Genomic DNA, 22,915 nt, shown 5'->3' on the forward strand with positions numbered 1-22,915 from the left:
GTCCTTTTATTATCTGGTTTTTTTTTTTATGTGCTTATTAACTCAACTGATTAAAAACACACAGCGATCACGTTCCTCTTTTAAAAAAAATAAAAATAAATACATCTCTTAGCTTTCTTATATAAGTATAAATAGGGAAGAAACTCCTAAAACTATGATAATCATGCATTTTATTGGAATTATTGAACCCATTACTCTGTTCAGAACATGTCCATTTGAAGAGGAAGTGTGATATTGTCTCAGTTTTTTTTAAGAATTTACTGGGATGATGAGTTCAGTGGAGGCATGTAAAATAAACACACAATCCTCTGAGACACTTCCAGCCACACGTGGCATTATATGGTTCTCTGGATCATTTCATCCTTACTGCCCACATCTATGACACCACAGGATTATAGAAATGTACATGTTCTTACTGTGAAAGCACAGCCCGGCACACAATGAAAATAAAAACATTTGTGCAACAATTTGAAACTATTCACTAAACATAGGAATGAGTATTCATGTGCCGCTTTGTTTTGAGGCATGCAAGTAGGAATAGATGATCGTTATCCCATTAACATTGAAAATGGATGGCTGAGGGTCATTGAATTGGGAGTCAACATATTTCTAAAGCAGAAAGGTTAGCCTTCCTCGAGGTCTGTGGACCACTTCAATGCTGGCTGAGTATCATAAGAGATGCTGACGGCAAACACCTGCAGTCTCAAGGTAAGTTAGATGCTGGTACACTTGTTTTTACCCTGCAGACGTGTGCTCTCATCCTCACTTGTTACGCTGTTGCTCGGCAGTGATAAAGTGATAATTAACATATTTTTAGATGTTTGTTTATTAGCTGGAGGTAAAAAGAGAGGAAAATGAGTGGCCTCACTGAGAATAAGGATTTAGACTATTTGCCTATTCATTTCCATCCTGGATTTTAGCAGTTTAGAGCGTCATGTAAAATCTCATGAAAAGCTCCTAATTATGTATCCTTTCTATATAGCATATAAAAGAAGAAAAAAAAAATATTGGTGCGTCAGTAATTGGAAGCCTCATCAGTCAACATTATTTTTTATTTTGAATCTCGCACCTGCAGTGTCTTTACAAGCACTTAATGGCTGTTTTTAGTGTTGCTCATTCTCTGAAGCAGGTACATCTGTGGATACAAATTGAATGTGGTGTGTGCGACACGCACTACTTTTTAAATTGAAATTGGGATCTGCACGTTAGCAGTTATAACAAGTTCGAAAACTACTGATGTGCAAGATTACGTCTTCAACTAGGTTATTAAAGCACCCGAACGCAAACCTATCTAACATTTATCATTGAATGCCTAAATAAAGACATCAAATGAAGCAGAGCAGTTCCTCCCTGATACTTCTTTTGTAATATAAATGGAAAGATTTCCTACATTGATTTACTTTCTTTTACGTATTTGGATCCTGATTCCCATGTTATATCCCCGTTAGGGTATATGTTGCCTAAAAAGAATGTCCACCCATTATTCTTGTTCTTGCCTTTCCAGTGGGATGCAGAGGTCAGAGTGCCATTAGTAGAACCGAATCCTGAATAAGATCTTGTAGCCATTATAAATATTCTGTTTGGGGCATATAAAGTACTTCTACTTTCCCTATTCTAGGTCAAAATAAGGTAAAATCCCTGCTCTCAGAACCATCCCTAGTACTGATACGTTGTACCTTGCAAGAATATTTCATGAAATATTTATTTTGAGACTTGGCTGATTTGAGCCAGCCTGATTGACAAACCAGTGATATAGAAGATGAATGACCAACACGTAGCCCACCTTCTCATTTAGAACTTCAGCTCCCATAATACATTTCCTGCTTGACACAGTATAATGTGAATTGTAGTTCTACAACACAAAGGAGCTATCATTTAACCAAACTTGCACTAGAAAATGAGCAGAAGAGAAGATATTTTTAGTGGAAAGCTACTCTACTTTTGGGCAATAGCTTACGGCAACAGTTCAAAAATGAAGCCTAGATGTAAGCCAGTATACAAACAAGTTTTATGGCTGCTCTGGTACTTTATTGTTATTAATATGCAGTTGCTTCTTGTTTTCTGTTGGGAATCCTACCTGGCAAGAGTCTAGGTAAATATTTTGTTATTTTGAATGCCCTGGTAAGATCATCTGATATGAATGGGTTAGTGCAGTATTTTTTGGCCACCATTCCACTTTAAGAACAGTTGCCTTATTGTGCTTCAGTAAGCGAATCTTAGAAAAAATGAATATTGCAAGAATGTGCCTGTGAAAATCCTTTTACATAGGCAGCTATTATTAAAACACTAACAAAGCAACACTTATAAGAGTTTCAGTATTTTGAAATTCATTGTTATATTTATGCAGAGAACTAAGTATTATCCTGTGGATCTGGTCATGGTTATTAATGGGGTCTGTGTTCTGACCTATTTTGTAAGAAAGAGAAATGGAAGCTTAAAGATAGAGGAAATCGCAGCCGAGAGTACACTTGCAAATAAAGAATAAAGTTACATCTGCCTGACAATATATTTTTTTAAATAGGCTTCTACTACTTATTATTCAAGAGTTCAATATCCTAAGTGCCTAAATGTAGATGTTGGTAAATCTTCGATCAGGGAATTTGGTTTTTAGTGGCGTCTGCAAGATTGTCTTAAGCTATCATACTGGCAATTTAGTGCTTCTTATTGACCAGACTTGATTGAACGCTGTCAGGGTTATTCACTAAATTGAGAATTCAAAGTGCATTTCAAATTCAGAGTTAAAAGAGCCAAACTGGAATTATTTGCAGAGACCACCACGCATGCACTTTGGTTACTTTGGTCTTTGAAATCCACTTTTGAGTTTAAAACAAATACATTCCCATATTGTGTAGTTGCTATTGTTAAATTGTGCAGGTAAGTTTAGTCCTATCTCCCACGAGTGAAGCTTCATAGAGATCGTTCTTCTTTCCTCTGTACAGCCTTCAACAAATCAGAAAACTGTACTGCAGTCCCACTTTTGGGGTCCTGTAATGCAGTCTTGATTTAGTTCACTGGGGTCATAAGGAAACGGACAGGGTCAGCACACAGCGCCAGCAGTCTTCGGAAAATTCTAGGCAACCTATGACTGGGATGCCAGGTATGGGTGTCACTGGTGAGGCAGGTAGCATTAATGTCTTGGAAGCCTGGTGGATCTGGAAGCTTCAGTTACTGATGAAGTTAGTACGTAGTTCATGCAACTGGCACATTAAAGGAGGTTAAAGAACTGCCCAGCCAGGATCCTGTCCTTTAATGGGTCAAAGGGTCAATGAGTCAAAGTCTGGCTTTGATTTCTCTGATCTCAGCAAATTTGTCTAACAGGCCTTCATACTCCTTACACTGATAATGTGCAGCTTGGGTTCACCGGTAACACCTTAAAGGAACAGTATAGAGTTAGCAATAGAAACATGCATTCCTAATGCTATAGTGTTCTGCTAAGTATTTATATGATCTGCCATAAAAAAAAATAATAAAAAAAAAAAATTTAACAGGCCTTTTAGCTTTCGCCATTCCAGTCTTTGTGCGGCCTCCCTGGCTGAGATCGTTAGTCTCATAGGGAAGCATTGGGAGGCACATTCTCATGAGTGTCAAATTGCCATGCTGCACCAATTAGCATCCTTTCATACAGATGCACTGAGACAGACAATCTTTGCAAGACCAAACCAAGGATGTCTCTCTGTTGGCTGTTAGTGTTAACCACTAAAAGTGGCATTTTCTTCTTAGAAAAAGCAGAGTTTACACTGCTGATGGTGCAGGGACAGACAATATTCCACAGAACCTCTATATTAAGATAGTGGTTCTGGTGACTATAATGTCCCTATAAAAATAAATGTTTGCACATTCACTGAACTTTCTTATCTGCCTGGATGTCTTTCGTACACTTGTAATAACAGGATCTTGTGCATTGTGAAACAATGCGTTGAATTAAAAATCATTTTGTTCTTAACTCATGCCACACCTGAAAGAAAACCGCATATTTTTTCCTGCTTGAAACAGGTGAGTCTCGATATATCTATATCTAATGTTTGTATGAGGGCTGATCTCCACTATGTGGCCTAGATCGAATCTGGTATGTTTGTGCATACAATATAAAACTGTTACAGTACAGTGTTTTTTTACAGTATAGTGTTCCTTTACCAGGATCAGGTAAGTGGCTCCTTGAAAGGTACATTCAGTGTAATGCAAAATCCTACAGTTTAAGGGTAATATCAATATATATATATATATATATATTTAATAAATGTAATGATCCTTTTTAACCAAAATGAAATTTTAAGTCCCTTACATGTGGACGGCATAATCTAGTTATCTACAGTCATTGTGCAGTTTGTATGTAACAGCCTGTGTGGTTTTGGTTCTTTTGATTCTGAAAGCACATACTAAATTTGGAGTCTCTGCTGGAGTTTAAAGACAGAGCAATGTTTTCAGGTTAATCCTTTTAACTCCTTTAAATGTATCTTTGTCAGTCGTTCAGGAACCTGATGACTGGAGGTTTCCTGTAGATTTATCTCTGAACAAATTTAATGTGGCAGGATGCTGAATGGCAATTTATCTTTGAATTAGTCATGTGGTTCTTCATATTCTAGTCTTTTATACCTTTTCTGAGTTTAATGCTATTTCAGCATGGGGTAGTATTAAGATCACTATCGCACTACTTTTAATGCTATTTTTTTTATCTTCTAGTTAGCCTCAGAAATCTACAGTTTTGCCTGCTGCCTGTGGAACCATCACACAGATACTTTTCTGGAACACGTCTGCAGTGGTAACGAATCCGCATCTGCCAATTCCCTGGAAAGAGCATTACTGTCCCTAAAAGGTCTGTCATCTGGACTTATTTCTATTACCTACCCTATCACTTAAAGGGGCACGGTCACTTCTCAAGGTTTTAAGTGTTATGTTTACTTATCCCATACATTAAAAGCAGGTTTATGAATTCTAAAAAAAAAAAAAAAAAAGAAAAATCAACATGGAAATATTTCTGCATTTAATTTTATCCTGGAAATGAGCACCTCCATCTTGACTCCCTGTCAATCCTTGTTTTAACCCCTTAAGGACGAGTGACGGACGAGGTCCGTCACTCAGGGGATTGCCTTAATGACGAGTGACGGACCTTGTCTGTCACGCGGTAAAATTAACCCCAGATCGCCGCAATCGCGGCGATCGTGGGGTTAATGGTGCTCCGGTCTGCCTCTGTATTAGAGGCAGACCGGGAGCACCCGATAGTGCTTCCCCCAGCACATGTGCCCGCTCTGACAGCATGTCAGAGCGGGCACATGTGCTCTGTATACTCACCTCCGCCTCCCTGCACTTCCGGGTTCAGTGTGAAGTGCAGGGAGGCGGATCTTCAGTGATCCTGCCCCCTGGTGTGTAAAAAAAAAAAAGTTAAATTAAAATCCCACCCCCCTTTACCCATTTTAATACAAAAATTAACCCCTTCCCTGACAATTGATCACTGACTACATTTTACTATGATATGATTTTTTTTTTTAACCCCTGAGGGTTAATTCTTTTTTTTTTTTTTTAACCCTCAGGGGTTAAATTTATTTTATTAATTAATTTAAATATTTTAAAATTATAAATTTAGTTAGCTGGGGAGGGTGGAAGTTAGTGGGGAATTGGGGGATTTAGTGTTAGGCTAACTAGGGGTTAACGTTAAAAAAAGTTTTAAAATAAGCTTTAAAAAATAAAAAAATTAAGTTAAAAAAAGTTTTAATAACGTTTAAGTAAAAAATGTAAAAAAATAAACCCTTTACCCAGTCCAAATAAAAATTAACCCCTTCCCTGCCAGTCGATCACTGCCTACAGTGATCAAAATACAGATCACAGTATTATACTGTGATCTAAATATTGTATAATTAAATATTTTGCTAGCTGGGGTGGGTGGGAGTTATGGGAAAATGGGGAATTTACTGTTAGTGCTGCTTACTGCTAGTTAGGAGTTAACGGTAAAAAAAAAAGCTTCGAAAAATGTTACATCTGTAAAAAAAGTTTTACGAAAGTTTAGGAAACTTTAAAAAAATTAATAAGCAAAACAAAAGTTTAAAAAGTAAAAAAAGTTTTCAAAAGTTAAAAAATACATTTAATAACGCTCATTACCACTACACCTGGTACAAGCTAGCGGAAAAAATGATCCCACGCTAAGGTTCAAAATATGCCTTTTGAAATACCCTGGGATGTCTTCTTTAAGAAATGGTATGGCTTTATGGGGTATTTGGATTATATAGCCTGGTAAAATACTTTAAAATGGGACATGGGCACAGCGTAAAAATGTAAAGTTTGAAAAAAAATGGAATGGCTGTGTCCCAAATGTGCCCCTCCGATGTCCACATATACCTGGCAAAGGTACATACGGGGGTATTTTTTGTACTCAGCAGACATAGCTGAGCAACAAATGAAGTATTATACAGTCGTAGCACACATAAGGTTTGCAAAATATACTGTGCAAACTCACATTGTGTGTCAAAAAGGCAGAAAAAACGCTTATTACCACTACACCTGGTACAAGCTAGCAGAAAAATTATCCCACGCTAAGGTTCAAAATATGCCTTTTGAAATACCCTGGGGTGTCTACTTTAAGAAATGGTAGGCCTTTGTGGGGTAGTTTGAATTTAAAACCTGCGAAGATGCTTGGAAATTGCACATAGGCCCAGCGTCAAAATTCAAAGTTCTGTAAAAACTGATATGGCTTGGTCTCCTATATGGCACTGTAGCTTCACAAAATAGTGCCAAAGACATTCATTGGGGATGTCTTGTTACTCAGAAGACTTAGCTGAGCATAATTTGGGGGTTTTGAACTTAGTGGCACATATGAAATATTCAAAATGCCCAGCAAAAATGCAATCCGTATGTAAAGAAAAATGCCCCAAATTATTTTTTAAAACATACTTTGGCATATATTGGTGAAAAAATGGGGGCATGCTAAGGCACAATATGCACCTTATGATATACCCTGGAGTGTCTACTTTTACAAATGGTAGGCCTTTGTGTTTTTTTTTTTTCAACAGTCAAACTGTTATAATACCCCAAATGGAAGCATAGGCTCATTAAATCCGTCTCTCAAAATTCTACTGTGAATACTGAAAAGGACAGGTCTCCTGTATGGCACTGTAGCTTCACGAAATAGTGCCATAGACATACAATGGGGGTGTCCTTTTACTCGGAAGACTTAGCTGAGCATAATTTGGGGGGTTTGAACTTAGTGGCACATATGAAATATACAAAATGCCCAGCAAAAATGCAATCCGTATGTAAAAAATGCACAAAATTATTTTTTACCACATACTTTGGCATGTAATGGTAAAAAATGGGGGCAAGTTAAGGCACAATATGCACCTTATGAGATACCCTGGAGTGTCTACTTTTACAAATGGTAGGCTTTTGTAGGGGTAGGGGGGGGGTTTGAACAGTCAAACTGTTATAATACCCCAAATGGAAGCATAGGCTCATTAAATCCGTCTCTCAAAATTCTACTGTGAATACTGCAAAGGACAGGTCTCCTATATGGCACTGTAGCTTCACAAAATAGTGCCAAAGACATATAATGGGGGTATCGTTGTACTCAGCAGAAGTAACTGAACACATAATAAAACTTTGTACAGGAATAGCACACACCAACTTTACAAAATACACATGAGAAGTTCTTTGTTATAAGTTTGTGTGAGAAAACCCCCAAAAAACACAATTTTACTCCAATATTTAGCAGAGGTTGGCGGTAAAATGGCTACGTAGAAAGTGTCAAAACAACCTTAGGTAAATAGCCTGTGGTGTCTACTTTATATAAATATATACTTTTGTGTGGCAATTGTGTTTTCTTTTAGGGCTATTAAGCTTACAAGACAAACATACCAAATTCTAAAATTGCTCCACATTAACAGTTTATTTTACTCCTTGTGCTTTGTGACCTGTAACTACCAAAAAAAACTGAAAATCCCAGACACATTATATATTCTGTAAATCAGAACAACTAAATAAATGTATTTTTAATTACTTTCCTTAACCTGCACTAATTGTGCACACATTATTATTGCAAAAACTGTAAAAAAAAAAAACACAAAATGTTTCATTTTTTATAATAAATAAGCATGTGTATATATATATATATATATATATATATATGTTACATCAAATTAAAGCCATTTCTGTCCTTTAAAAAAACGGTATATAATATGCGTCGGTGCAATAAATTAGTCAAATGCAAATTGCAGTTGAACGCAAACAGCAAAAAATGCAAAAAATTCCGTTGTCATAAAGTGAAAGACAAGCTTCCGAAGCTCTGTCCTTAAGGGGTTAAGCCCTTAACTTTCTGTAAAAAGAAAACACACATAACAAAACAAATCTTTACACTTTTCAGCATAGTCTTTACACTTTTCAGCATAGAGATAGGAGTAACCATGTTTCGGCTTCTGCTCCAGCAATGCAATGTGTCCCCTTCGCTGTGCCAGGACTGAATTGTATTATGACACCTATTGATAAATCCTTATTTGATGTTTAAAGGACAACAGAAAATCACATGGAAAACCCCCTCAAATTATGTGATTTCTCAGTATGTTTCATTCTTTTGTGTAATTTCCAGAGAAGTGACAGTTCCCTTTTAAGCCAGATTTGTGACAAATGTCACAATTGCATGCAACTGCTACTTTAAACACAGTTTTCTTTACAAGTATGCTTCACATCTGCCCATTTGAATCTTATTGGCCAGCATTGCTGTGTATATTGTTAATCTGCATTATCCTTTGATGAGGAGTCTCAAGCCACCCCCACACTCATTGACATCTGTTTAATAATCCCTCTGCTGAAAGAAAGCCATAAAATAAGCTTAAACCTTTTATTTATTTTTTTGCAAAGAAAGCACACACAGCATTTGTAATGAAAATCACATTCGATTATTACAATTTATAGTATCGGACAGCTGTCCTTTTTATAAAAAACATTACAATGTAATAAGCAATTTAGCCAAGTGTACTACCTATGTAAGCTGTGCTATGTTATTCAATAATTTGCCCTTAAACAGGAATTATTATTATTTTTTTTTCTTTCTAATTTTTCCAAAAGATTTTCAGTATACAAACAGGCAGTGCCGTAGAATGCACACATTACAAATAAAGATCATGTTCAAGTACAAGAAATATATGATAAGACCTGCCTAAAAAAGGAGTGAGTCTGCACAACAAAATATGTTCAAGGAAGGGTTGTTAACTAAACAAAATAAATCAACCATAATACAAAAATGTACTAAAAACTAACACGAAAAATCTGTAGTCACAATCTGCAGGGTAGAAAATCTGAAAGGTTGTTACAAAAGTGAAACCCCGTGTATGTTAAGCTAGAGATCATCACACAGAATTCAGCATTAGGGAATCCTAAAGGGCCATAGGTAAAGTGGTCATGTCAGAACATAATTTCTTAAAGGAACATTATAGGGTCAGGAACACAAACATGTATTCCTAACCCTACAGTGTTAAAAACACCATCTAGCCCCCCCTGCCCCCCCCCCCCCCCCGCGTCCCTAATATAGTAAAATCTTACTTGCATTCAAGTCTACAACTGCTGCCTCAGCCCCTGATCTGTCTGCTGACATCATCAGAAGTGGTGGTCTGAGCCAATCACAATGCTTCCACATAGGATTGGCTGAGACTGTCAAGGAGGCAGATCAGAGGCAGAGCAAGCACAAGTCAAACACAACTCCGGCCAATCTGCATCTCCTCATAGAGATCCATTAAATAAATGCATCTCTATGAGGAAAGTTCAGTGTCTCCATGCAGAGGGTGGAGACACTGAATGGCAGTACTGCACAGTGTATAGCACTGCCCCAGGAAGCACCTCTAGTAGCCATCTAAGGAGTGGCCATTAGAGTTCTCACTAGACTGTAATGTAAACACTGCATTTTCTCTGAAAAGACTGTGTTTACTGCAAAAAGCCTGAAGGGAATGATTACACTCAACAGAACAAATGCAATAAGCTGTAGTTGTTCTGGTGACTATAGTGTCCCTTTTAGAGGTGTCGAAGGAAGCAACACGCTTACCAGTAAGAATGGTCACAAATGGGTTCCACGTTTGCAGTAATAAGCAATTGTATGATGGTAATTAGTTTAGGGTTATTGTTACTAGCCTCTCAGCACAGAACAAAGCCAACCTCATCACAGTGGACCAATCCTCCCAAAAAGGTCTTGAGACATGCAGCAAGTATGCAGGAAATTATTTTAATGTAATTGTTAATTACGTCAATAGGTCTATAATTAACACATCTAGTGTGGTCTTTATCTGAATTAAGAATTAGAATAATAGTTGCCTTCAGAAAAAAGGGTGGAAACTGTATAGTAGAAGTATTGGAATTAATAGCATTAAGCACATGACTTCCTAATTGAGGGAAGACAACCTTATAATATTTTTCTGTGTAACTATCTGGTCCTGGGCTTTTGCTGCAGGGATCCATATTCACCACTTTGTTTACATTTATTATATGTAAATGGTTCAATAAGTTGGCTTTGGCGGCTGAGAGAAGGGTGTAGGTTGTCTTTAACCGGAGTTGTGGATCAACCACGTAGCATGGGATAATCATTTCTGAAATAATTGGTAATGTCTGCGGTAAAGTTTAAAATGCGGCCCTGTTTGTCTTTTATTTTATCTATACAAGATACCTCTGTCTTAAAGCCTTGGCCACGAGTTTTCCATGTCCATTACCATGGGTATAAAAGGGATGTTGTGTTAGTGGCATTGTCCGTTTTTGTTTTGTGGTTCTGCAATTGGGACAATTCTTTGTCAGTCACGCGTCCTAGAAATGATTTACCAACATTGTCGTGGTATCGAGAATTAGTTCACCATACCAGTTCTATGGTCACATCTTGCAGGACCAGTGCCTGCATAAATGCTGGTATTTAATCCACCATAGAGATTATAGCTGTGGTTCCATCAGACAAGGAAAACAGATTCATCGTTACTTAAAGGGACACTATAGTCACCTGAACAACTTCAGCTTAATGAGGTTGTTCAGGTGAGTGCTACAGCTACCCGGAGCCTTTTTCTTGTAAGCACTGTATTTTCTGAGAAAATGCAGTGTTTACATTGGAAGCTTGGAACACCTCTTGTTGCAGTCAATCAGACGGCCACCAGAGGGACTTCCGAGTTCAGAGGCCCTAAAAAGGCCTCTCGTCTGATGCATTCTGGGTGAATACTTTAGACAGGCTATCAGCACACAAAGCACTGTGAACGCGCTTTGTGTGCTGTGGGCGTGGCTTCAGCTGACAGCTGAAGACCTACTCTCCTCCCCCCCCCCGCCCCCACCCCTGTGCGGCGGGTGGGGGCCCTAAAATGATCAATAAGGGGGGGGACCTACTGTCCCCCCCGGCCCCCACCCCTGTGCGGCGGGTGGGAATATTTAATAGAATATATTTAATAGAATATTAAAGGGACTCTATAGTCACCATATAAAAGCTAGAAAGACAGGTCCCCCAGCCTTTCTTCTTGCTTTTATATGTACTTTCATTTATTTAAAATAATTTTCGAGGTGGTTTTATATTAAAAACTTACCTCCGTTCCAGCGCCGAGCTCCCAGCCATGCTGCGCCCCCCTTTTTGTCAAAATGACGAAATCGCGGGGCCCAATAGGATCGCGATGTGATCGCGATGTGGTGCGCATGCGCGGCTTTGCGCTGCACCAATCGCGTTCTTCATAGAGCGGCATTGAATGCCGCCCTATGAAGATAGTCAGCGCTATACCGCGCATGTGTGCGGAATGCGCGTTCGCGAGCTGAGCTGACAGCTCAGCTCGCTTTCTAAAAATATCAATAAGGGGGGGGACCTACTGTCCCCCCCCCGGCCCCCACCCCTGAGCGGCTGGTGGGGGCCCTAAAATTATCAATAAGGGGGGGGACCTAATGTCCCCCCCCGGCCCCCACCCCTGAGCGGCGGGTGGAGGCCCTAAAATTAGCAATAAGGGGGGGGACCTATTGTCCCCCCCCGGCCCCCACCCCTGAGCGGCGGGTGGGGGCCCTAAATTCAAAGGGGGGGACCCTAGTTAACCCTTCCCCCCCCCCCAAAAAAAAATTATCTCCCTACCTACCCCCCTCACCCTAAAAACAATGAGGGGGGACCATTAACTAAAAACCTGTAAAAAAAAAAGAAAAAAAAATGAGATAAAAACAACTTACCATTCGATGTTTTCTTTCTTCTAAAATCTTCTTTCTTCAGCCCCAAAAAAGGCCAAATAAAAAGCCATAATAACCGACGCAATTAAAAAAAAAAAAAAAAAAACCTAGCGCAAAAAAAACAATCCATGTTCACCCATGGAGGGCTCCGCGCAGACTGAGCTCCGCAGGGCGGGGGAAGGCTTATAAAGCCTAGCCCCGCTCTGCAATTAGGCTAAGAACACTCTGATTGTTGGGTTTAAGCCAATCAGAGTGCTCTTTGTCATTTTACAAGCGTGGGAAAATTCTTTGGAATTTTCCCACGCTTGTAAAATGACACAGAGCACTGTGATTGGATGGATTTCAAGCCATCCAATAACAGTGCTCTGTGTCATTTTACAAGCGTGGGAAAATTCCAAAGAACTTTCCCACGCTTGTAAAATGACACAGAGCACTGTGATTGGATGGATTTCAAGCCATCCAATCACAGTGCTCTGTGTCATTTTACAAGCGTGGGAAAATTCCAAAGAACTTTCCCACGCTTGTAAAATGACACAGAGCACTGTGATTGGCTTAAACCCACCAATCAGAGTATTCTTAGCCTAATTGCAGGGCGGGGCAAGGCTTTATAAGCCTTCCCCCGCCCTGCGGAGCTCAGTCTGCGCGGAGCCCTCCATTGGTGGACATGGATTGTATTTTGTGCGCTCGTTTTTTTTTTTTTTTATTGCGTCCGTTATTATGGCTTTTTATTTGGCCTTTTTTGGGGCTGAAGAAAGAAGATTTTAGAAGAAAGAAAACATCGAATGGTAAGTTGTTTTTATCTCTTTTTTTTTTTTTTACAGGTTTTTAGTTAATGGTCCCCCCCCTCATTATTTTTAGGGTGAGGGGGGTAGGTAGGGAGATATTTTTTTTTTTTGGGGGGGGGGGGGTTAACTAGGGTCCCCCCCTTTGAATTTAGGGCCCCCACCCACCGCTCAGGGGTGGGGGCCGGGGGGGACAATAGGTCCCCCCTTATTGATAATTTTAGGGCCCCCACCCGCCGCACAGGGGTGGGGGCCGGGGGGGGACAGTAGGTCCCCCCCTTATTTTTAATTTTAGGGCCCCCACCCGCCGCTCAGGGGTGGGGGCTGGGGGAGGGACAGTAGGTCCCCCCCTTATTGATAATTTTAGGGCTCCCACCCGCCGCTCAGGGGTGGGGGCCGGGGGGGGGGGGGACAGTAGGTCCCCCCCTTATTGATAATTTTAGGGCCCCCACCCGCCACTCAGGGGTGGGGGCCGGGGGGGACAGTAGGTCCCCCCCTTATTGATAATTTTAGGGCTCCCACCCGCCGCTCAGGGGTGGGGGCCGGGGGGGGGGACAGTAGGTTCCCCCCCTTATTGATAATTTTAGGGCCCCCACCCGCCGCTCAGGGGTGGGGGCTGGGGGGGACAATAGGTCCCCCCCTTATTGATAATTTTAGGGCCCTATGAAGAACGCGATTGGTGCAGCGCGAAGCCGCGCATGCGCACCACATCTCGATGACGCTTCTCTGTGAGAAGCGTCCTATTGGGCCCCGCGATTTCGTCATTTTGACGAAAAAGGGGGCACGGCATGGCTGGGAGCTCGGCACTGGAACGGAGGTAAGTTTTTAATATAAAACCACCTCGAAAATTATTTTAAATAAATGAAAGTACATATAAAAGCAAGAAGGAAGGCTGGGGGACCTGTCTTTCTTGCTTTTATATGGTGACTATAGAGTCCCTTTAATATTCTTGTCCCGTAGCTGCACAGTAATTTGTAGATAATCTCCTTTCTTGCTCTGCGGATATGTTCAAATTTCATAACTGTGTCTTGTGTACACTGTGAAGGAATGCCCAGTCACTTGTTTCGGTTGTAATAGTTTTCCCCTGTACATTTGTTCATGTGAAATTCCCCTAGTTCTGTTCCCGAACGAAGACCACCCCAAGTGCGAAACCGTAACAGAAACTATTCCTAAAAGACTCCCCTGGGTGGCTGCTGTTTCGTATACCAAACGCACTAGGTCAACAGAAGGGATGGCAGACATTTTTTTCTCCCGAACGCAGGCAGCAGGACCTGGTCATCGAGTGCCTGGAACTTATTTCGGCTAGGCACTCCCGTGAACACCGGTGAATATGGAACTACTGCCTGTTCAAGTTCCCGACCACCTATACGAATGGCATTCGGGAGATATAAACTACCGAATGGGGGGAGCATTCCACAACTAAAAGTGTTTGCATATAATGTATGGATTTTGTATAAAAACCCACAAACTGAGTCCGGCCGTTGCCACGATTTCCCTGTAACTGTCAAAATTGTGCCTCGATGGAACATTAAAACCACAAAACTGATCTGAGTGCTTTTTGGATATGATAGCCACTCCGATCAGGGCTATCCAGGGATGTGACTCTTGAGGGGTTTCCATGGATTTTGCGGGTACTTTTGGGGTGTTTAAAAATTGTTATATTTTTCTGTACCTGGGAGATAATTGAATAATTTGTTTCCTGACTCAATTATCTCTAAGGCACAGGGGAGAAGTTTACTGTATGTATAAATTGTGAGTGCTTGCCTGCTTTAAGCAGATCTACTTTCCAGCATTCAATCTCGACTAATGTCTAGGGGGAAAGGCGATACCTGATGAGTGTTGGAGCTACGCTATTTTGGGGAAAGGGAGTCCGTGGAAGCGATATATTGGTGGTTCACCACATACACTCTAAGAAGGAATTAACCAGGTGTGTCTGCATTTAGAGTGACGTTCCCAGTCCCATTAGGGACATTCTTAACTCCTATATTATTACGTCTTCCCCTATTGTTTAAAGCTTCTAAATAGTGATGCAATAAAGAAATTTGTAAATTGTGATCATTCACCTGTGTCCCTAGTGATCTAATCTGAGAATCTCTTTGGCCTGTATGTGAACTGCTCACCGTGTGATTAAAGCTTTTGGTTTAGGCGCCTACTGTGGACATGCCTCCCCTTTATTTTTCAGTTATTATGTATAAATAAAAACTATCACGATGCAAAATCAACCAATATATGTCATATTTAATAATAGTATGTTGCACTCTTTAGAAATCTGGTTAATAACTTTGGAGTCAAGAAATATTTTTTTTTTTGTTCCTATTTTTTTTAAGGCAAATTTATTGCAAAGAGTAACAGTAGTGTTGATGCAGTTTAAGACCTCTATATGTAAACCTCCATATCAAAGAGTAATACTATTTTGTTAATTTCTTGTGACATTGTTTTATTATCAAATTATTATTTGCAGTCTTTGTATCTTGATTGAGAAGTGTTTTTCCTGTGCTTTCACACAATTTCTTTATATAACTAAAAGGGAAGAGGATTTTTAATATCATGTTTGCTTAACACATATGTATTTGTGAAGTGTGAAATATAACATTAAATGTACAACTACACATCTCTTTATCCTGCAACAAGGCTCCTTCTACCCTGTCAATCATTATTGTAACTGCTTTCCTTAGTACCTGACAGTCAGTATAGCGAAAACATACCAAGAAGTACAGAAATAAAAAGGACTTCATTGGCAAAACTGGTAAAAATAAATAAATACAAAATAATAATAATAAAAAAACAAACCGTGAAGTCTTCCTTTAAGTATATTGTTATATAAATTTGCCAGTGCAATTTATAGAATAAGTGTATATCTACCAAAAGCTTACCTGGTCATCTACATGTTCTACAGAGGACAGGTCCATATTAATTGGAATAATTAAAGCATCTGATTTGTTATTTCATATTTCTTCAAAATACAAAGTTTTTTTTTTTTATAAATCTTTTCACCAATATCTAAATAATGATTCTTTTATTTCAAAAATATATTATTTTGAAATTGATCAATACAAATACTTTTAGTATTTTCCTTTGCCACTGTATTTTTAGTTGCTTTCATCTTTTTTTTTTCTTCTCACATATCCCTTACATAAAAGCAGCAAAGTATTTTTAAAAAGGTTGTAAATGCGTGTCCATGCTTTTTGGCATGTGTAAAACCCAGGATGCAGTAAGCCTATTATGCACTTGACAGGAGAGCAGTGAATAACTTAGTCATCAGTCCACTAATGCCACAGAACAACACAGCATGAGGACAGTGCAAAATTTCTTCACTTACCATTTGAACCATGATATTACTGTTACAGTAATTGCATTAACAACAGATCTAAACTGCCAGTACATGTTCCTTAAATAATTGCAGTGATCGTATAAAAATATTAATTTAAAAAACATCGCAATTTTGTTTTTATATTAATTAAAAAAGGTTACTAGGAACTGTATCATTTAAAAAAAAATTCTTAGAGGATGTGACACAAGGAAAAAGAAAAAACGTATGAAAGATGTCACCTTGAAATGCCTCTGTGCATTGGCAACTCAAGTCTTCAACGTGGAACCTTCAGCTGTTGTGTCACGATAATTTGATTTGTCATTCTCTTAACGGAGATGTGAAGGAAGATGCTGTAAGATCAAACTGGGTCATAGCAAGAATTAACCTTTATTTCAAATTAAAAACATGTCACAGGAAAAGAACAATGATATTTACCCTCAAGAGTGTACTTTCATTTCTACCTGTTCCATAGAGGATCGTATTAATATCTCTAAAATGTTTATTTCATGTTAACAAAACAAAAGTTAAAGAAAAAACATTTTCTTGGCTTAATTATACACCGATACAAAATGGTAATCATTTGTACTTATTTGTGAAGCACATTCCCTTTTTCTTTTTTGCTCTGTTTTTTTTTTTTTTTTTTTTGTCTAACGTTGCTGTACAAGATAAATGTTTCATGATATCACACACATCCAAAATACAGTCAGGCTGTACTTAACAGGATTGCCCATCTATATTATGGTCAATATAAAGGAAGCTTGGCAAATTAAGATTGTAACTCATGCCATGGGAAGTGCTCATGCCATTGTACAGAACACTGGTGAGACCTCACTTGGAGTACTGTACACAGTACTGGAGACCATATCTTCAGAAGGATATTGATACCTTAGAGAGAGTTCAAAGAAGGGCTACTAAACTGGTTCATGGATTGCAGGATAAAACTTACCAGGAAAGGTTAAAGGATCTTAACATGTATAGCTTGGTGGAAAGACGAGACAGGGGGGATATAATAGAAACATTTAAATACATAAAGGGAATCAACACAGTAAAGGAGGAGACTATATTTAAAAGAAGAAAAACTACCACAACCAGAGGACATAGTCTAAAATTAGAAGGACAAAGGTTTAAAAATAATATCAGGAAGTATTACTTTACTGAGAGGGTAGTGGATGCATGGAATAGCCTTCCAGCTGAAGTGGTAGAGGTTAACACAGTAAAGGAGTTTAAGCATGCGTGGGATAGGCATAAGGCTATCCTAACTATAAGATAATGACAGGGACTAATGAAAGTATTTAGAAAACTGGGCAGACTAGATGGGCCGAATGGTTCTTATCTGCCGTCACATTCTATGTTTCTATGTTTCTATGTAACAAAATTACATTACAGTCCATTCATTTATTCCAATTCAAAGATGCACCAGACCTATAGAGCCCCACGGGTCCTTTAAATTGTAAAGTCGTTTGGGCACGGTCCTGTTCACCTTCTCTGCCCGTATGTCAAACATGTCTTGTTACAATTAAATGTTTGTCTTGTTTACCTATTGTACATTGCTGTAGAATATGTAAATAATTGTAATAATGAACAGAATAGGCAACTACCTCCAGTGCACACGAATAAAAGAAAAGGGCAGCGGACAATAATTAATCAGTGTTTTTGGCTCCCTAGCCATTAGCGCGCTTAAACCTTTGCCCTGAACTATTCTAATGCAATGATACAAAGTCGTTATGGTGGATAGACTGACTCTTTAACTTATTGTTACCTTGATAATGACTTTAACCATAGGACATGCTTAGTATTAGAGATGCTGTTTTAATGTTATGATACCACAAAGCATTCAGAGAAAATGACTGCTACTGAATACAATGATGCAGAATGTCCCATAGTCCCCTTTCCTTTGTTCTGCTACAAATCTACAAACTTGTTGATGCATGATACATTTTGAATCCCTTCTGTTTTCTAAGCGTTATTTTTTTTTTGGGGGGGGGGGATTTGGTAGTTTTTTTGTTTTTTCTTTTTTTCAGTTGTTTGTGTTGAGGCTTTTTGTGAGCTACAGATTAACAACTGTTTCCTATTGGTATGTGCTATTGAAGTTATTTAAAAGGTGCAAAGTATTTATAAGTATGCGTAAGGCTACAATGGCGCTTGAACTCTTCTGTATTGGTGTAAATAGGTTATGGTAACGTTACTTTAAATATTTCTCTGAAATGTATAAGGACATTCAATTTTATTGTTCTTTCCTCTGCTTGGGAGGTATATTATATTACATATAGTTTCTACATGAGAAATAAAATGAAATATAATTTTTATTGGTGTGAAATGTCCTCACAGTGCTACGGATCAGTGTGATACGGTGTTGTTATTTTGTATGTCTGTTTAAGGGTATTTGCCGAAATGTCACATTTATGCTCTGCAACTATCCAATTTGTGGTCTAAGTGTGCTGTGTTTTCTATATTTCAGTTCTTCGAAAGCTGACCGTTCATGGTTTTTTGGAACCTTTACAAAATGCAGATGTTATGGTAAGCTTTATAATACTTGTATCTATTGTCTCAGAAAAAGCAGCATACGTGTAACAAATAATTTGTATTTATAGGAAATGTTTTACTAATCTTATGTAATGTGCATATCGGGACTAAAAAAAATATATATATGTAGGGAATCACGTTATTTCATCACAGTTTAAAATTATCTTAATTAGCTTTTTTGCCCCAATAGGACATTGTGCTATGCTAGCCTGAAAGTTGCCATTTGATTTTTAAATCATAACAATTCTGAGGATGATGTCTGTTTGGTAACTCTGTAAACTGTAGCGGTGCTATTATTTTCTACCAACACATTCACTTCTGTAGGAACATCTCAGGTGTCGTGAGACTCTATGTGCATCTTCATCATTTCAATGCAGGCAAAAATGGGCCATAACTTACCATTGACCCTTGCTTCACATTTTGCTACTGTATGTGAGGTTTGCTTAGTGACACACACCTGGAGCCCACTCTGAAGACCTAGGTAGGCCTCAGAGACTCAGGTAGGCCATGTCATATTTCTCATAATATATTTTCTTCAGTGACTTGGTCAATTCATATTGCTTTATGTGTGTGTTCACCTCTATCTGGCTCTGAGCAGATTTATCCTGTGAAGATCATGCTGCTTTAGATTAACTAACTGACCTCGGCACAGTGAGGGTCACTGTTTTACTATCTGCTGAAATATGGTTGTGTCCCATAACAGTCGCCGAGAGATGCATTTAATATGTTAAGGTTATTCCAGGTCTTTCTCTTTTAATCCACATTCTTTTTTATAAGCTGTATCTTGACAAGTTATAAAATATGATGAGCAGAGTATTACTGATAGAGAAACAGTTTTTTTTTAATCAACTTATCACTGAGTGGCAGATTGTTAATTGACTATTAGAGCTATACCTACGCAATCAAAACATTATTATGAATAATTAATTGCTGTTTAGTGACTTTGCTGGTAGAATGCAGAATAGCAGATGTGTTTTGTCCTATTTGTATAATTTTATTTTAACTAACTTTTTATATATACATATATTCTAAAAATTGTTGTTTATTTAATTTAATTAGATTATAAAAGTAAAGCATTTTCTGTAACCATTTTAATATAGAAATGTGTTCGTTTTGGAGAAAATGTCATGGGGTGCCCCCATATATTTTAGCCTTTGCACCTCTGAAAAACGTGGAAATGGATTGGTGGACGGATGGATTGATGCCTCATTACCTTGTCTTTTAAATCACCATTACGCTAAATTAGAGTCACTGCCCAGCCATGCTGGAAGTATGGTTACGGTAGAGATTATACTCGTTCTTAACCATACCAGTAAATACAAGCAATGGGTACTGTAAAAGGCTGAAAGTTGTCAAATAACATTCTCCGCCAATCACAGCGGCCCATTGATGCTCAAGCTAATGCTTCCTTATTAACCCAATCACCAGTGGGCGATGGGCTACTGAGAACTCTTATTTGGTGTTAAAACCTTTTGAAAACTGGTTAAAATTATAGACAAGGATGCTAGGCAACTCCAGACACTATAACCACTCCTATGAAATTAAGTGGTTATAGTGTCTCTTTAAGCATGGCTTCAAGATTTCTCCTGAGCCTCACTCCTTCACAATGTTTTGTCTTTTCACTTGTCAGCCACTACTTCAAGTAACATTTTATCCTTACATATACTTAATTTAAAAATATTATTTCTTGCAAAAATGCAGCCATATTTCTAATTTTCAAGAATGTCCTGGAGTGCATGTAAAATACAGTACTTGTTAGGCCTTGTAACGGATCGCCTGGCACCCCGACTGGGTACCTCCGTTGAAAGATGCTCCTAGCGCTTCCAGAGGACTCCAAGCACTCCACCAGACACCATAAGCACTGCAGGCTGCAGCTATCTCCCTTCAGAACGAAGCAGGAACAAGCTCTTACAAGAGCTCAGTGATTATAGCAAGGGAATATGCCTAGCATAGCAATCCCTTGTAGCAGATTCCCCCAATAAGAGACAGGACTCAAGTTGAGGGTAAAAATAGAACTCTCTGGCTGCTAGCTTGCAGCCCTTTTTATTAGGTGCTCCCATGAAGGGGAGGGACACACACAGTAACGTACATTAACCAATCACACAATAGTTACATCCCACACATAGCCCTCCCCTCTACCTGTAAACTAATTATCTGTACACACAGGAAAATACAATTATCCTAGGTAGGGAAAATACAGTTTTTACACAACATTCATAACTCCCAAAATATACATCACATTCGCATAAAAATACATATACACAATCAATCCATTCGGGGGAACAACATACTCAAAAATCATACGAATTGGACCAGGGGTTCAAAAGTTAGTACAAATGTGCATTTGACCTTCTGGAAGCATGGTTTTTAGAAGCTCAAACTAGTTCCCCAGAATCCTCTATCCTGGAGACAATGGAGAAGCTGATTTAATTATATCCAGGGACAAACACAGCCTCCATTAAGCACATGTTACCAGCAACCACCAAAAGACATAAAAATACATAACTCCTGTTATACTAAACAGAACCCCCACATTCAACCCATCCCCAGATGGCTTGGATCTGAGCGCTCAACATATCCAAACAGCGTTTAGATGCCACAAACACAGTTCAAACGCCATGGGGTTTAAGTTTCGTATGGGCTGATGAGAGGGCCCATAATCCTGGGGCAGCCCAATAACCCACAGTATGCCCAAATACCGTGCATAAAGGGCCAAATCGCCCAGGGACCGTAGTCACAGGGTAAGAGGCGGGCAAGCAGCCCCCTCCAAACCACAGTGGCGAAGTGGCTTTCGCTACAGGCCTATTCTTGCATATCCCCACCGAGTGTGTGAAAAGTAACACTTGACTCCTTTACTAAGAGTTTTATTGACTAAACAATTACTTAATGTTATTGGTGGTCTGAAACTTGGGATCCCGACCTGTCCCACTATCTGGTCCCTCCTTTCTCCTCCATTACTAGGGACCACTGGGATCTCCCAGGCAGGTATCAACACTTGTCCTGTGCTCCTCGCCCTTTGCCCTTTAGCCTGTGCTCCTCCATTCAGCCAGGTATTGACCCCTCTGCCTGTGCTGCCTCCAAATACTGCCTGTATAGAGCATTGTAGTTTATTTCCTGTCAGGACTTGCCCCTATCATCAGTCATATGGGTAATCATATAGACAACCACATAACACAATAAAATATAACGATGCATAGGAGGGGAACGCAGACCATAAAAAATTATACCATTTTGTCATCATATGCAAATATATGCAAAATATATTCAAACATGTCTCTGTCACACCATGTCCTTATGGATGATTGTGGTTCCATAACCGTGTTCAACCAACTGATGGTGCTCTGCCACAGAATGTCCCTGTGGATGGTCGTGGTTCCATCCGTTATATTTGGCCAAAAGTTCTGAAACACAATAAGAGGTTGTTTCTCCAATTCTGCTGTTTTGGCCCATATTTTTTCTTTTAAATGCCATGTCACTACAATTTACTGTTCGTTATATATGCTATTATAGTGGAAGAGTCACACTTCCTTTAATGGGGACTTTTTAATGACACTAAAACAAAATGCAGGCACTCCCTCTATTTAAGGAAACATTTACTTCCTTTACAGAGAATAATCCATCCACAGCATTAGTTCTTTTTTTTTGTAACATGTTTATTATTTTAACCATTTGCACATGGGATGGTAGATTGTTTTCAAATCTAACTCTACATACTGTGTAATCAAAACTATATTGTATGGTATGCCTGAACTTGTCAAGATCTGTCAATCACAGGACACCTCTAAGGTATTAATGTGAGTTGTGACCTCCATCAGTCTTAGGCTGGATATATATGTCTAAAAAAAAAAGCACAATTCTGCATTTGTATGCGTTGGAATGGCAGGGATCAATCTCTGACATTCCTGCTGTTATGCATCACAATTCTGTATGGGAAAAAAAAGATAAGATATTCTATAACAGATCAATGTCATTAAGAGAAAATAATGCCTTATCTGAGCTCTAGGCGCATCCATAAACCCCTCAGATTGTAGTTTTGTGGTTTATGATGTTTCCCAAACCTCGAGATTATTTTCCCATAACATGCAGTTCATTCTTATTTGTCATATATCTAATACTATAAATTCATTTTAGCAGCCTAGTTATTTATGGTTTTTTTAGACAC

At 38.9% G+C, this 22,915-nt stretch overlaps 1 protein-coding gene across 1 annotated transcript in view; it reads left to right on the forward strand.

Annotated features, from left to right (window-relative positions):
• Nucleotides 1–22,915, forward strand: part of IPO11 (importin 11) — a 417,607-nt gene that overhangs the window by 83,392 nt on the left and 311,300 nt on the right. Inside the window, exons 6-7 of the mRNA XM_063454060.1 lie at nt 4,681–4,813; nt 18,689–18,747. Of these exons, the coding sequence (XP_063310130.1) occupies nt 4,681–4,813; nt 18,689–18,747 (192 nt within the window). The remainder of the gene's footprint in view (nt 1–4,680; nt 4,814–18,688; nt 18,748–22,915) is intronic.

Source organism: Pelobates fuscus, chromosome 5 (assembly GCF_036172605.1).
Source record: "Pelobates fuscus isolate aPelFus1 chromosome 5, aPelFus1.pri, whole genome shotgun sequence".
NCBI lineage: Eukaryota > Metazoa > Chordata > Amphibia > Anura > Pelobatidae > Pelobates > Pelobates fuscus.